At 41.5% G+C, this 16,858-nt stretch overlaps 1 protein-coding gene across 4 annotated transcripts in view; it reads left to right on the top strand.

Moving 5' to 3' along the window:
- The window catches only part of PAAF1 (proteasomal ATPase associated factor 1), a 44,346-nt gene extending 28,699 nt beyond the window's left edge, over window positions 1-15,647 (top strand). Inside the window, exons 8-12 of one of the 4 annotated variants that reach the window (XM_058545619.1) lie at window positions 1,561-1,652; window positions 3,575-3,690; window positions 5,521-5,603; window positions 12,555-12,637; window positions 14,035-15,647. In XM_058545619.1, coding sequence (XP_058401602.1) covers window positions 1,561-1,652; window positions 3,575-3,690; window positions 5,521-5,603; window positions 12,555-12,637; window positions 14,035-14,112 — 452 coding nt within the window. In that variant the 3' untranslated portion in view covers window positions 14,113-15,647. The other 3 variants (XR_009220801.1, XM_058545620.1, XM_058545621.1) reach the window with 3 other exon arrangements.
- The last annotated feature ends 1,211 nt before the right edge of the window (window positions 15,648-16,858 follow it).

The raw sequence follows: 16,858 nt of genomic DNA, 5'->3' as shown, positions 1-16,858 counted from the left end.
CCGGCCCCGTGCCTTAGCGGTTAAGTGCGCGCGCTCTGCTACTGGCGGCCCGGGTTCGGATCCCAGGTGCGCACCGACGCACCGCTTCTCCGGCCATGCTGAGGCCGCGTCCGACACACAGCAATTAGAAGGATGTGCAACTATGACATACAACTATCTACTGGGGCTTTGGGGGGGAAAAAAAAGGAGGAGGATTGGTAATAGATGTTAGCTCAGAGCCAGTCTTCCTCAGCAAATAAGAGGAGGATTAGCATGGATGTTAGCTCAGGGCTGATCTTCCTCACCAAAAACAAAAAAAATCCTAACCTCTTACCATGGCTTATCACATACTCTTACACTTTCTGACCCCTGCATTTCTCTCCAGCCTTATGTCATACCTCCCTCTGCCAGGCCCGTTGTGTTCCAGCCACAGGCCTTCTGTTTGTTCTTTCAGCACAGCAGACTCTGCCATCCTCCTGGCCTTTGCCTTGTTCTTCCCTTAGTCTGGAATGTACTTCCCGAAACTCTTCACATGACTGGCTTCTGCTTATCATTCAGGTCTCAGTTGAAAAGTGGCCTCCCCAAAGCCTTTTTATTTATTTATTTATTTATTTATTTATTTATTTATTGTGAGGAAGATCAGCCCTGAGGTAACATCCGTGCTAATCCTGGGGCTAAAGCCCCAGTAGATAGTTGTATGTCATAGTTGCACATCCTTCTAGTTGCTGCATGTGGGATGCAGCCTCAGCATGGCCAGAGAAGCGGTGCGTCGGTGCGCGCCCGGGATCCGAACCTGGGCCGCCAGTAGCTGAGCGCCCGGACTTAACCGCTAAGCCACGGGGCTGGCCCCCCTGAGCCTTTTTAAAGTTGAAGTTTAAAGTTACCTTCCCCCACCCATCCTCCCACTATCTACTCACTTTTGATCATATGTTCCTGTTTTATTCCCTCTGTGGAACTCATCACTGTCTGAAAATATCCTACTTGTTTATTTACCTATTCCACTCTTTCTTATTTCCACTAGAATTTTTGAGAGTAAGGACTTTGTCTGTTTGTACATCACTATTTCCTCAACACCTAGCGAAGTGTCTGATAACATGGTAGATCCTCAATAAGTATTTGTTTAGTGAATGAATCAAATTCATTTCCTCCAGAACATAAGAGCCTTGAGGTCAGAGATTATCTATTTTGTTCAACATTGTACCTCTGCTCCTAGTATGGTATCTTGTCACATTACAAAAGACTTAATAATATTTTTAAGTTGGGGGGCCGGCCCCGTGGCTTAGTGGTTAAGTGCGTATGGTCCACTATATATATATATTTTTTTAAGTTGGGTTTATTGAGATATATTTTGCATATAGTAAAAGTCACCTTTTTAAATTGCATTTTTCTGTGAGTTTTGGCAAATATGTACAGTCATAGAAAAATACCACAGTCAAAATATAGAACATAAATGCTTTTTTAAGTTAATAAATGAATTGCTAACAGAGTAATTCAGTAAAACAGCTATCAGTGTCTGTGCTTTGTGACTACTGCCAGCTGATCAGCCCAGCCTCTTATTGACATAGCTCATCTGTCATGCAGGTGAACGGGAGGTTGGAACAGAGTCGAAAATGCTGCTGTTGGCCCGGGAAGATAAGAAACTTCAGTGCTTGGGACTACAGAGCAGGCAGCCGGCAAGTCGTTCCTCTAAGACATTTGAACTCTAGGGCAACCTGGAGTCACGCTGATTTTTGGAAAGCTGTTTTGGAAGCATTTCTACTTGCTCCCTGTGTTCACCTTTTGAGGAAGCTGCATGAATGAGAGACAGTACAGTGTAGTGATTAAGAGCATGGGATTTGGGATGAGGGCAACATTTAAATCCCAGCTCTTCCACTTAGTAGCTGTGACAGTGGACGGGTTACTTAACCTCTCTGAGCCTCAGTTTCCTCATCACTAAACTGGGCATAGTAGGACTTATAGGGTTATGTGATGAGGATTAAATGTTCTACTGCTTTGTGACCTTTGTTAAGTCACTTTCCTTCTGGGCCTTAGTGTGCTATGTGTAAAATGATGAGGTTTTATAGATTGCTTCTACCTCTAAGGTAATGTGAAGAAATTCTGAGTAAAGGACTCATGCATTCAGCGCTCTGGATCAGTTAATGACTGGAATGTCTTTTATAGAAGAATTAGTTGAATTTTCTTCCTTCATCATCTGAGGTTCTGCTGGACAGACTGTGCTCTTAATTAAACTCTGAGTTCCCTGGGATTAGATTTTTAAAATTTCTTTCCAGCTCCTGTCATCATCACCCAGACAACTTTAATGATTTGGTTTGGCCATAGGCTTTGTATTTTCATTTCATCTCGTTACTTCATTGTGCTGGTGATGTTTCCATTTTCAAAGTTTGTTCCAGGAACATCATTATTTTTGATCATATTGCCTTCGCACTCTGAATTTCCATGCTGGCTTTTATTTCCAAAGGAAAATCAAGAATTTTGTTTGTTTTGTTTTTTTCTTTCCTTTTTAGAACATTTGACGGAGAAATGATCAGTTTGAGCTAACAGTAAATAAAAATCTGATAATTTCTTTTTTCAGATACATAGGAAGAATTGTGATTCCTTTTTTTTTTTTTTTTTTTTTGTGAGGAAGCTTAGCCCTGAGCTAACACGTGTTGCCAATCCTCCTCTTTTTGCTGGGGAAGATTGGCCCTGGGCTAACATCCTTGCCCATCTTCCTCTACTTTATATGGGATGCCGCCACAGCATGGCTTGACAAGCAGTGCATAGGTCCGTACCCAGGATCTGAACCTGCGAACCCCGGGCCGCCGAAGCACAGCGTGTGAACTAAACCGCTATGCCACCGGGCCAGCCCTGAATTGTGATTCTTTAAATCACCACTTTATTGGGACCGGCCCGGTGGCGCAAGTGGTTAAGTGTGCGTGCTCCACTGCGGCTGCCCAGGGTTCACTGAGGATCCCGGGCGCACACCAGTGCACCGCTTATCAAGCCATGCTGTGGCAATGTACCGTATAAAGTGGAGGAAGATGGGCGTGGATGTTAGCCCAGGGCCAGTCTTGCTCAGCAAAAAGAGGAGGATTGGCAGATGTTAGCTCAGGGCAGATCTTCCTCACAATAAATAAATAAATAAGTAAATAAATAAAATGAAAATAAATAAATAAATCACCACTTTATTTAAGCTTGTTTCTTTTCCTACAAAGTATCTCCCTTCAAAAGGTTGTTAAAAAGTGATAGGAAGCAAAACTTAAACGTGTGAATTGCAAATGTTTCTCAGACGGAGGGTTGTAATGAAAAGAGGGGGAAAAAAGGATTTTTGGTGTTGAGGATCCTAGGAGTCAATATGTTGAGGGGTAATAGTTTGAAAATTGCTGCCTCAGAGAGTATGGTATTATGTAAACTGCTTAAGTCCTCAGCCAACCTCAGGTTCCTGAAATCCTGGGAGTGCTTCTTCCTCAGTTGTTGATGAATGCTTAGTTTAGATCAAGAGTGCTTAAAGGGGGAAGAAAAAAAATATCTCTAAAAAGGGTAAAATTTTCCTTTTCTTGGTGCCTAGAAACAAGTTAATCTTTAAACAGCATTTTTGTCTCCCACTTGTTCCCAGGTCTTCCTCTTTATTGGCTCAGATGCCTTCAACTGCTGTACTTTTCTCTCTGGCTTCGTGCTATTGGCTGGGACACAAGATGGAAATATTTATCAACTGGATGTGAGGAGTCCAAGGTGAGTCACCATTCATTTGCATGATGCAGGTCTTCTGCAGAGTGGAAATTTTTATTGGCATTAACGTTGATTTAGCCTAGCATATAGATGACTGTTGAATCAAGGGTATATTTTTCCGTTTATAAAGGTTTTCCAGTATGAATTGTTTGTTCTTATTATTCCTGGAATCATATTAAAAGGTAATTTGATTTGTACTGTCATGATTGTCCTATTTATTGTAGTGATTGCTTTGAAAATTAAGGTTAAATAATGAACTAACATTTCACTTAAAATGACTATGTGGAACTTTTTTTTTTTTTTTGGGTGAGGGAGATTTGCCCTGAGCTGACATCTGTTGGCAGTCTTCCTCCTTTTTTTTTTTTTTTTCCTTGAGGAAGATTCGCCCTGAGCTAACATCTGTGCCAGTCTTCTTCTATTTTGTATGTGGGATGCCTCCACAGCATGGCTGATGAGTGGAGTATGTCCGTGCTTGGGATCCGAACCCAAGAACCTGGGCCGCCGAAGCAGAGCACACAGAACTTTTACCACTCAGCCACAGATCTGGCCCCGATTGTGTGGAACTTTTAATTTTAAGGAGCTCAGTAATTTTCTCTATGGTGTTAAGTCTGGGTTGGCCTAAGATTGATCATTCTTAGTTCAAGTAAGCCCGCTTTGTTTCTTTATTTAGCTTTGATCATAGCTATCTAAAACAGCCTTATCCTGGTCTTAAAGATATCCAGAGAGAATCACACAACCTCTCTCTCCCAGGATTTAACGATTTCTACAATTCTGTCCCTTCCTCCTTCAATTTCCTTCCTTTGTTCAACTGATATTTATTGAATGACTTCTGGAGGCACCAGGCTTTGTGCAGGGCACTGAAAAACAGAAATAAAAGATACAGACTCTGCCTTTGAGGCACTTGGAGTCTAACAGTAAGGACAGACAAGTAAAAGACTGTTGTGATGCAGTGTGATCAAATGGTCTGATAGGGCTATACACAGGAATTTGAAGAAGCACCAAGAAGGAGTGGGAAGAAGGTGAGACTGCTTCTCCAAAGAAATGAGGCTTTAATTGGGTCTTGTCCAGTAGGAAGTTACCGAGTAAAGAAGAGAGGGACCTGCCCTAGGTAGAACAGTGTAGAGAGAAGCATGGAACACTTCTCACTGCTGCCCCTTCTGATAAGTATATACCCTGCAGGGGGCGCAGCCCTGAGAAGTGATGCCAGACAGGAAAAGAAGAGTTTGCTTAGACAGGACTTACATACTGTGCTAAGGAGTTTCGACTTTATTCCAAGAGCAGTAAAGAAATTCCAGCTAAAGAGTGACTAGCTTATACTTTTTCTTCTATAATTTAAGTTACATTATTTTTGTACTTGTTTTTGCCTCCATGGAGATAGGGAATCTCTGATCACTATTGTAAAATCACACTTACATATTTTTAAATTGATTCTCACTCTCTTTTCTCTTTTGTTTTACAGAGTCCTGACAATTTTAATATTTCACAACTGTCTTAATTCTGTCTATAAGTAAAAAGATTACCATATTATTAACATTGTTATCTTAAAACCCTTATCAGACGTACCCTTAAAACTGAAGATAGTGGTGGTGACTTAGTTTATTCAGCTCAATGACATGTTTAGAGACATGTTAAGAGTCACTCCAAGGTGGTTTTGAATCGATAACCTTGATCTAGCATTTAAGGATCTTGCCAGGAAAGAAACCATATGAACGTTTAATCTCTGTTCACGTTTGTCCTGTTTGCTTTCATGCGGTAAGTACTACATGTTGAATATAGTTAAACATTACTTTTGAAGAAAGAAAATGAAATTACCCCTCTTACTCTGAATCCTAGGGTTCCAGTACAAGTCATGCACAGATCAGGAGCACCAGTTCTGTCCCTGCTGAGTTTCAGAGACGGATTCATTGCTAGCCAAGGTAGGTCCAGGGGCCAATTAAGAGAGATGGTTCCATGTAGTTCAGTTAAACATGGGTTTAAGTGCCTGTTCTATGGCTGGGCTAGGGGCATCATCCTCCTTGATTCTTTGGCATATTGTGCTTCTCACATAGTGTTTATCACCCTACATTGTAATTGTCTATGTCCCCCTCCAATCCAGGCTCCTTGAGAGTTGTGACTGTGCCTTATTCATCGTGTTAGCTCCAACATTTAGCTCAGTGCCAACTGTATAGTTGATGCTCAATAACCATTGGTAGAGTAAATGTATTGGCCCTTATTGCAAAATGTTGAGGGTTCAGTAATGAATCAGTTACAGTCTCTGCCCTAAACAAGCACAGTTAGTGAGGCAGAAAGACATGTGGACATGTGATTGAATACAATTCGATAAGTAGTACAGCAGAAGACTATATGGGAACATAGAGAGAAGCTAACACGAGTGGTAGGAATGCTACAGGGACGTCTTCATGGACTAGGTGACATGTCAGCCGATGAATATTTTACCAGCTGGATGTGTAAAGATGAACGCTGAAGGCCAAAGCCATAGTGTGTGCAAAGTCATAGATGAGGGTAGAGGGGCAAAAAGAAGAGATCTATCATTTACTAGGTGCCTACAACGCAGTAGGTACTGTGTTTGATGCTTTACCAGTGAGTACCTTGGGGTAGCCAGGATAAAATATTTGGAATGGACTTTGGGAGTGGGGTTGGGGGAAATGCATGGAACAAGGTGTCCATTAAGGGACACTGTGAATCCTCACAGGAATGATGTAGGTGAGAAGGGACTGGACTGTATGACCTGGAGAGACCACCTTACCTGGGTATTTCAGTGATTCAGTTAGGATGTTTCTGGCTGTTAATTACAGAACATTCAACTGAAAATGGCTTCAATAATTAAGAAAGTATACTACTTAGTAAGAACTCCAGGTTTGGTGTTTTTTTTTTTTTTTTTTTTTTTTTTTGGTGAGGAAGATCAGCCCTGAGCTAATCCTCCTCTTTTTGCTGAGGAAGACCGGCTCTGAGCTAACATCTATTACCAATCCTCCTCCTTCCCCCACCGCCAAAGCCCCAGTAGATAGTTGTATGTCATAGTTGCACATCCTTCTAGTTGCTGTATGTGGGACGCGGCCTCAGCATGGCCAGAGAAGCGGTGCGTCAGTACGCACCCGGGATCCAAACCCGGGCCACCAGTAGCGGAGCGCATGCACTCAACTGCTACGCCACGGGGCTGGCCCAGAAGTCCAGGTTTATGGTGGTTCCAAATTAGATTAATTTAGTGATTCGAAAACAAAGTCAACAGAGGAGACTAAGGAAACTTGACAAGTAAATCAATGTAGTATCCTGGATTGGAGCCAGGACATTAAAGTAAAGACTGGTGAAATCCAAAAACGTATGGGGCCGGCCCCGTGGCTTAGCGGTTGCGTGCGCGTGCTGCACTGCTGGCAGCCCGGGTTCGGATCCCAGGTGCGCACTGACGCATCGCTTCTCTGGCCATGCTGAGGCCGTGTCCCACATACAGCAACCAGAAGGATGTGCAGCTATGACATACAACTATCTACTGGGGCTTTGGAGGAAAAAATAAATAAATAAAATAAAATTATTTTAAAAAAACGTATATAGGCCGGCCCCGTGGCTTGGTGGTTAAGTGCGCGCGCTCTGATGCTGGTGGCCCGGGTTCGGATCCTGGGTGCGCACCGGGGCACCACTTCTCCGTCCATCCTGAGGCCGAGTCCCACATACCGCAACTGGAAGGATGTGCAGCTATGACGTACAACTATCTACTGGGGCTTTGGGGGGGAAAAAAAAACGTATAAACTGAAACTGGTTGAGGGGCATATGAGAACTCTCTGTACTATATTTGTAACTTTTCTGTAAACCTAAAATTATTCTAAAATATAATTTTTTATTTGAAAAATAAAAGCTTTTATTTTTATTTAAACAAAAAAGCTTTAGCAAGGAAAAAGAAATAAAGTCAAGAACCCAACTTTTTTCCATCTTTTGGCACCCTGCTCCCTAGCATGTAGCCTTTTGTCTTCAGGCTTATTCCCTCATGGTCCCAGCACAAGATACCTGCAGCAACTCTCATCCTCACATAACAGTGGATACTGTTATCCTTTTTATGAATGAGGAAAATTTCCTCAGGAGTAGCCCAGCCGACTTACTCTTACACCTCATTGGCCAGAATTGTAATCCATGCTCATGCCTAAAGAAATCACTGGCAAAGGGAATGGAATCACCATAGTTGGCTTGGGTTAATCAGGATTCACCCCTCTGTGTCATCTGTTACTGGAAACAGTTTGGGGTACTGTCAGTCAGGAGAAGGACAGGAAAATAGATGAGTAGGCAGCCAACAGTGTCTGGATTTCCACGGCCATCTCTCTGATACAGGTCAGTACCCTTCATCCCTCTCAGGATGATAAGGGTGTCTTAGGGGCCGGCCCAGTGGCGCAGGCGGTTAAGTGCACGCGCTCCGCTGCGGCAGCCCGGGGTTCGGCGGCCCGGGGTTCGCCGGTTCAGATCCCGGGCGTGCACCAACACACTGCTTGGCAAGCCATGCTGTGGCAGCGTCCCATATAAAGTGAAGGAAGATGGGCACAGATGTAAGCCCAGGGCCAGTCTTCCTCAGCAAATAAAGAGGAGGATTGGTGGATGTTAGCACAGGGCTAATCTCCTCACTAAAAATAAAAAAATAAAAATAAAGGGTGTTTTATTCCCCTAGCCTTTCTCCTTCAGGATTTCCAGACCATAACAAAGAGTAATCAGGAATCTGTAGACCTAATTTTCTAGTTCTCTGCACTCACTCTCTCTCAATCTCTCTTTCTGCCACATGTCTTGGCATCAGTTTGGTGATGCTTTATAGAACCTTAACAAAACAACAGCTGGCATAAGCTTGTGACAGTTTCCCTTGATGCTTCTGCCACCACTCATTGTGATTCTTTTTCTTTGATTCCTTTTCCTGCCGTGCCACCCTCTTCCCTTGAGATCTCTACAGTCTGGCCTCCATCCCCATCCCTCTGTCCAAACTGCCTTCTGTAAGGCCACCAGTGATGAGCTTCTTGCTAGAGCCATTGGCCTTTTATGTGTACAGGCCCGTCTTGTCCACTAGTCCCTAAGTTTCCTTGAGGGCAAGTACTATGTCTTCTTCATTTCTGTATCCCCACCTCTTGCACAGGACTGAAGAATCTCAGCAAATGTTTTTTGCATGAGTGAGTACATATTTTTCATCTTTCATGACTCTTAATGGTAATGACTTCAGTTACTGTTATTTCCTTCATAAAACTGTTAGCTCCTTTGGCTTCGGTGATACTAGTTAATCTCCTGATTATTCTCTTTTTCCAGTTACAACTCCTTTCCCTGGTTTCAATAGCTTCTGTTTATAAGTGCCTAGCATGATTCATGATATACTGTAGGTTCTCAAATTATTTGTTGCACTTGAATCCTTTTGCTATTCCTGTTATTCTTGCCATCCCTAAACCAGAGATATTTCCTGAGCTCTCACCGCCTTTGTCCTTCTACCTTTTCCTCTCCATGCTTCCTCAAGGACTGACTGTTCTCATGGTTTTAGCTGTTAATGATTGGAATCCATAGCTCTAGCCCTGACCTCCTACTTAGCCCTTATTTTATTGAGCAGCAACTTGATACAGAAAAAGCATAGATTTTGGACCCAAACTGACAACCTAATGAATGAGTTTAAACCCTTACTCTATCACTTACTATTAGATTCAACCATATAAAATTCCTCATATATGACTATGTTGATTTATAAAGATGGCAGTTGAGTATGGTTTAATCTAATAGTTCTATGACCTTTGGTAAATCACTTTACTTTTCTAAGCCTCAATTTCCTTAGAGATAAAATATGTAAAGTACTTGACATAAAATAGACATTTTATAATTAATAGTTTCTTCTTACTCTTCTTTTTTTTTTTTTTAATAATTTTATTTATTTATTTTCTTTTCCCCCAAAGCCCCAGTAGATAGTTGTATGTCATAGCTGCACGTCCTTCTAGTTGCTGTATGTGGGACACGGCCTCAGCTTGGCTGGAGAAGCGGTGCGTCGGTGCACGCCCAGGATCCGAACCCGGGCCGCCAGCAGCGGAGCATGCGCACTTAACCACTAACCCATGGGGCCGGCCCATCTTCTTACTCTTCTTACTACCCCTTGCCCTATAAGTCCTCCTAAAAAGTATTCCTTATCATCATGATCCAGTGACAAGGCACACAGCCACAAAAAGTAGAATTATGCTACAGGGCAAGATATGTTGAAGTATCAAAAGAATAATAAATGTTACAAGAGATTAATGGAGAAAGGGATTACTATATGGGATGGTTAGAAATGGCTTCCAGGAGGGAATGGGCATAGAGCTGGGGCTTATCAAGTAGATAAGATTTGCATATAGAAACATGAGTGCAGAGGAAGAGCTATGGTAATCATACGTTTTTTGAGAGGAGAGAAAAGAAACTCAGTAATAGATGTCACTTTTTCTTGCTGAAGTAATAACAGTGAGAAACTGACGGAAGATTGCAGTTGGTTTCCCGCTCTGGCTTAAAATGAGATTTCGAGACAGGAGGAATGTAAACTTATTCAAACCTAAAGCCATGTTGCAGCACATGAGAAGCTTATGTTGCCTCAGTGGCAGTTCTCAGGTAAAAGAGCTTAGTATCCCAGAGCACCAGATGTAGGCCACCAAGGGCCTCTGCATTTCTTACCTCCTCTGTCCTACCTTTAAGCCAGTTTATTGAGTATTAACATCTCTGTTGCAAGGAGATGTGTGGGTAAAGTGAAGGGTAACATGGAGAAGAACTAACTCATGGCCCTTCTACTCTTTGTAACTCGTTTCTGCTGGAAAGAAGGAAAGGCATAAATTCTGTTATTAATATCTAAAGGCAAAGGGAGTAAAATTATAACTCTGTTTTCAGAGGGGAAAACTAAGATCAATAGAAGAAACTTCTCAGGAGCCACATTTCAGTTCAATACAGTCACATACTGCATAACAATGTTTTGGTCAACCACAGACGGTGAATGCGATGGTGGTCCCGTAAGATTAGTACTATAGAGCCTAGGTGTGTAGTAGGCTATGCCATCTAGGTTTGTCGAAGTACACTCTGATGTTCACACAACAACGAAATCACCTAATGATGCATTTCTCAGAACATACCCTGTTGTTAAGCAATGTGTGACTGTATAAGGAAAAGCTTATAGTTTTTTCTATAAAGGTTTCGTAATAAAGAAGCTGGCACTGAGGTAGTGAGGACGACTGACTCGGGGGATAGGCAAGCATAGGCTGGTTGGCTACACTGCAGGGTGCTGTAGAGGGAATTCTGTATGAGTTTAGAAGATGGAAGTACTTCCATGATCTTTGAGGTCCTTTGGAACTCTTTGATTCCCTAGAGAGGAGATTGAAATTGCCAGATTAAACAATTTTTAAAACTTTTTATTATAGAAGTTGTCAAACAAATACAAAGGTAGAGAGACAAACCTGGTGTACCCGTTATCCAGCTTAAGCTATTGCTAATTTATGGCTAATCTTGTTTCATCTTGTTTTACCCATTCCTTTACAATCCCCAGCCCTTATAATATTTTGAAACGTATCACAAACCTCATATTATCTCATCTGTCAATATTTCTATAGGTATCTCTAAAAGATAAAGGTTCTTTTTTGGAAAAGATTTATTATTATTATTATTATTATTTTCTTTTGGTGAGGAAGATTAGCCCTGAGCTAACATCTGTGCCCATCTTCCTCTATTTTGTATGTGGAATGCCACCACAGCATGGCTTGATGAGCAGTGCATAGGTCCATGCCTGGGATCTGAACCTGCGAACCCCAGGCCACCGAAGTGGAGCATGAGAACTTAACCACTACGCCACCGTGCTGGCCCAGAAAAGATTATTTTTAATAATGATAATGCAGGAAAGGATAAAGTCCTCCTGTATGCTGCTGGTTGGAGTACAGATAAATTAAAATAAAATTGGTTGACAGATAATTTTGGAAAGCAGTTTTTCAGATTTCCAAAAATGTTGAAAAGGTTAATTAATATTTTTTTATTCTTTTTCAGGGTTCTATACAAAGTAATAATACAGAAAAAACTTTATGCATAAAAATATTTTTTTATGCAGTTATGCTCTCAACCATATAAAATAAAAATTTGCACAAAAAAGATTGAAAAAATACATAAAAATGTTAACAGTAATTATCTTTGAGTGGTAGATTATGGGTGATTTTTTACTTCTCTATTTCTTTATTTTTAAAGTTTTCTTTAGTGAGCATGTACTACTTTTATATTAAGTAAAACACCAACCAAAAAAATCACCTTATTCGGCAGTTTATAGATCATCTCAAGTTTCATTTGTCCATACTCTTCTTAGAAAGTTAAGCTTGGGGCCAGCCCTGTGGCTTAGGGGTTGGGTGCACGCGCTCTGCTGCTGGTGGCCCGGGTTCGGATCCCGGGCGCGTACCAACGCACTGCTTCTCCGGCCATGCTGAGGCCGCATCCCACATACAGCAACTAGAAGGATGTGCAGCTATGACATACAACTATCTACTGGGGCTTTGGGGGAAGAAAATAAATAAATAAAATTTAAAAATAAAAAATAAAAATAAAATAAAATCATTGTCTAGGATAAGTTTGTAAACAGATATATAAACCTGCAGTTGCTTGGTCTGTGCCCTTGGCAGATATTGCTAATGAAAGACAACCTTTCTTCCCACTGAGCTGGCACTTGGCTTTCAAATTCTCTCCAGCCCAAGATTCTAGGCAGCCACTATAGGTCCTCGTATTTGACCTACATGATGAGACCTGTTTGCCATTCTGGATCTTAGGACAGTCTTCTTTAGGCTGGTGATGTACAGAAATAAACTAAAACATTGAGTTTTTTTAATTCCTTTGCATGCAGCTTTCTCTTCAGTTATCTAAATTTTCTTTCTGCCTTTTAGGTGATGGAAGCTGTTTCATTGTCCAGCAAGACTTAGACTATGTCATTGAGCTCACCGGGGCTGACTGTGACCCTGTGTACAAGGTACAGGCCTGAGAGGAGACCAGGCCTGGGCAGTTCTCACCTGGGATCTAGGACTTTTGAAGGGACTGAATCCAGCTACTTTGTGGTCATTAGGGGTGATCAGATACTTAGGGGTAGGATAGAAAGGAATCAGAATTTTGAGTCAGAAGTGACTTCATCACTTACTGGCTCTAGAAACTTAAAAAATCACTTCGTCTCCCTAGTCTGTCAATTTATTTGTAAAATGAAGATAATAGTGAGATAATGCATATGAAAGTTCTTTGTAAATTTAAAATATTTTATAATTATTAGCCATTATTATTATTTAAAGTTCAAGACTGATTATCTCATTTGACTAGAGTGGAAAGAGAAAAATGAAAGGGGAAATAGTATTTATTGACCAGACATTGTTTTACATATATTATCTCATTTGATCATTGAAATTATTCCTTAAAGTGTAGGTATTGTTATTACTATTTTTTCTTATAATTTTTAAAAAGTTATACAATTAATACATACCTATAAAAATTCAAACAATACAGAATTATACAGATTTAAAAGCCCCCTTTAAGACCTTTTTAGTTCCACTCTTCTTTCTAGAAGTAACTAGCATTAACAGTTTGGCATATATTTTTCAAGACTGTTTTTGGAGAATTTGCACTTTCATCTTTCTGTTTATGTATATATGTAAATAATATAGTTTTATCTTTAGTCTGTACATAATTGGGATCATTCTATATTTATTACCCTGTGACTATTTTTTTTTTTTTACTTAACATCTTGGAGCTCTTTCCAGACAAATGCATGTAGATCCACTTCATTTTTTAAAATACTTGCTTAGTGTTCTATCTTGCGAATTAACGTATTATTTTCATTTTACAAATGAGGAGACTGAAACCCAGAGGGGTTGAGCAAGTTGCTCTAGGTCATGCAGCTACATATTAGCAAACCTGAACTAAGCTAACTCCAGAATTCATGCTATTTTCACTAAATTAGTGGTTCTTAACCTTCTTTGATTCTCAGACTTCTCTGAGAAATCAGTGAAATCCTCCTCAGAAAAAAAGGCACATATTGAGAACTTCTTTGCCTACAATTTTATGATTTTCAGAGGTACCCAGGCCTATCTGTGAACCATCTCCTCCCCAGGTACAGACCCTCTGCACTAAAACATGCACAGCACTAATGGGTTTGCTCTCCATTTAGCCAATTAGTTTCTCTGTTCTATAGTTATAAGTGCCCTTGACCCTGGCTGGCCATTTTTAAAATATGTATCATGGATGTAATTCTTCTCTTGTCTTTGGACAAGAAGTTAAAGCTTTTCAGATGCCCTTATACAAATGGGGGTCAATGACAATCCTCTGTCTTTTAAAATGGAAGAATCCCAGGCTTCCTTTGAGCTGTGAACTCTTGTGTTCTAGGTAGCCACATGGGAGAAGCAGATCTACACATGCTGTCGAGATGGTCTTGTGCGACGCTATCAGCTCTGTGACCTCTGACCCCTTAGAAAGAGGAGTCTCAGTTATTGAAAAAGATTGACCGTGACCAACAATGAGCAGAAACATCATCAGTCCTTCCCAAGGATCATGGCCCTTTGTTGTCTTGGGCACCCTTTGGAAGTCACAGAAAGTCAGCTACATTGGCTCAGGTGGAACCGTCATTCCATGACAAGACCTACTTTGAACTGAGTAAGAAGCTCACATGTGCCCACTACATTTGCCCCAACTTCTTGTGTAAACTCACCCCAGTCACACAGGGCAAGGATATGGATGCTTACAGTTTGATCTCACACCAGTTGTGTTAAATGTTTACAAGGACCAGAGGACCAAACCTGTTCTCTGAAGGAAATAAAGAGAATATGTTTGGAGGAGTCTGAATTTGAAAAACTTTGTTAAATACTCTTACTCCAACAAAAAGTCAATTAAGCTGATGGAACTCCTTTCTTAGGCACTTTCTGTTTGCTTGGCCATAGGGAAGGACTGCTTGAGAGTAGCAGTAAATATCCCATAAGCAGCAACCTGGGAAAGATACTTATACAGGTAGGGTAACCAACCAGTTTTCCCCGGGCTGAAGGGTTTTCTGTTACATGGGACTTTTAGTCCCAGGCAAACCGACATGGTTGGTCAGCCTATATACATGGAATATAGTTGAATCATATCATTGTAAAGGCAGTGGCTGTCAAAGTGTGGTCCCTGGAACAACTGCATCAGTATCACCCAGAAACTTGTTAGGAATAGAGATTCTTGGGTCCCACCTCAGACCTAAATCAGAAATTCTATGGGTGGAGCCCACAATCAGTATTTTAAGAAGTCTTCCAGGTGATTCTGATGCACACTAAAGTTTGAGACCTAGAGGAAGAGATGGTGAAGAGCACTTTAGTCATAGATGGAACCCAGGCCTAATAGGATGGTGAGGCTGGTCTATAGGAGATGAGGCTGGAGAGGTTGTCAGGGTCCAAATAGTGTAGGGGCTTGAATGCCAGGTCAGGAGCTTGAACTTCACTTGGTTGGCAGTGGGAACCACTGAATCGTTTTAAGTAAGGGTGTGACATGGTCACTTCTTTTCCCCCTAAGCATAAAAATGGAATCATTATGTATGTATTCCATGCTTTATTTACATTTAGTATCTGAGTTCTTTCCATCTCAGACATTTTTCATTCTTTTTAGCAGTTTCCAGAGTATGAATACCATATCATTTACATTTTAGAGATTATTAGAGAAAAGATTTCTTGGAGGATGCGGCACTTGAGCTGAGCCATGTGGGCTAAGATCCAGATTTATTTAAGAGAAGAAGGTAATTCCTGGCTGGGGTAATAGGATGATTCACAGAGTTCTTAAAGGTATATTCTCATGTCATCCTTGTAACTACACTGTGACATGCAGATAGTGAGACAAAGAGATGAAGTGATTTGCCAAGGGTCATAGAGAGCAGAAACTTGAACACGGTTTATCTTAACTTTAAATCCCATTTTTTTCTACCTGTTGCTTATGCCTAAACCAAATTGTGAAAATAAAGCACTGTAATTCATTGAGTATCTACTTGGTATCTACTCCATTCTAGGTACTGTATTTATCTATTTAATCCTCACAACACTCTTAAAAAGGAAATGATATTACTCCTGTTTTACAGATAAGGACAGTGAGGCCCAAGAAATTACGTACCAGAGCCCTGATTTGGACCTTGCTCACTCTGCCTCCTTCCACTACTCCATATGGTCACAAGACCTCTGGGACTAGAGCAGTTTCATTTAAGGAGTGATTTGTGATAGGGTCGGGTAAACCCAAAGGGACATATGCCAAAGCTCAGAAACGCTGAATCCTAGGAGGTCCAGGGGGGAAACTCTAAGAAGTCAGATTAAGAAAAGAGGATGGGGACCGGCCCGGTGGCGCAAGCGGTTAAGTGCGCGCGCTCCGCTGTGGCGGCCCGGGGTTCGCTGGTTCGGATCCCGGGCGCGCACCGACGCACTGCTTGGTAAGCCATGCTGTGGCGGCGTCCCACATAAAGTGGAGGAAGATGGGCACCGATGTTAGCCCAGGGCCGTCTTCCTCAGCAAAAAAAAAGAGGAGGATTGGCGGATGTTAGCTCAGGGCTGATCTCCTCACAAAAAAAAAAAAAAAAAAAAGAGGATGAGGGAGATTATGGCTGAGTTCACACGGCAAAGTGTGTCTCCGAGTTCCCATGCCAGGACTCACTCTTCTCCACTGCCATCACATTCACGAGCCCCTTTGCGCAGATCTCCAGGGTTGATGTACTGGTTGTGATGGATGCAGTGACCCTTGACAGCCGCCCTAAGATCCAGACCCAAACAGAAGGAGCAGAGGCTATCTCAGGTGCCCCAAGGCCTTTTCTGCTATGAATTGAATAATCCCCAGTTTGCAGCAGACAAAGGTTTTTTTTTTTCTTTCGGGTTGAATAGTGCATTCTGGGTAAGGAAGTGTGGAGAAGCCCCATCTGCAGTGCTACAGGTCCAGTGAAGCTCTGCTACACCTTGTTTCCTGGCTTTCAGATGCCCCCTTGTGACTTCTTGTGAGACGTACATCAGCTATTGAGCATGTATCTGTGCCAGGCACCATCCTCACAATAGCCTTGCAAAGGTTCTTTTCCTTGAACAAATCTCTTTGTGGATGTATTTTTTTTCTAATTTACTTTTTATTTTGAAATAATTTCAAACTTGTAGAAAAGTTGCAAGAATGGTACAAAGGATTCCAGTATACCCCACCTAGATCTCCAGTCGTTGACTTTTTA

This window comes from Diceros bicornis, chromosome 7 (genome assembly GCF_020826845.1).
Source record: "Diceros bicornis minor isolate mBicDic1 chromosome 7, mDicBic1.mat.cur, whole genome shotgun sequence".
Taxonomy (NCBI): domain Eukaryota; kingdom Metazoa; phylum Chordata; class Mammalia; order Perissodactyla; family Rhinocerotidae; genus Diceros; species Diceros bicornis.
This window is presented reverse-complemented; position numbering and strand designations above follow the sequence as displayed.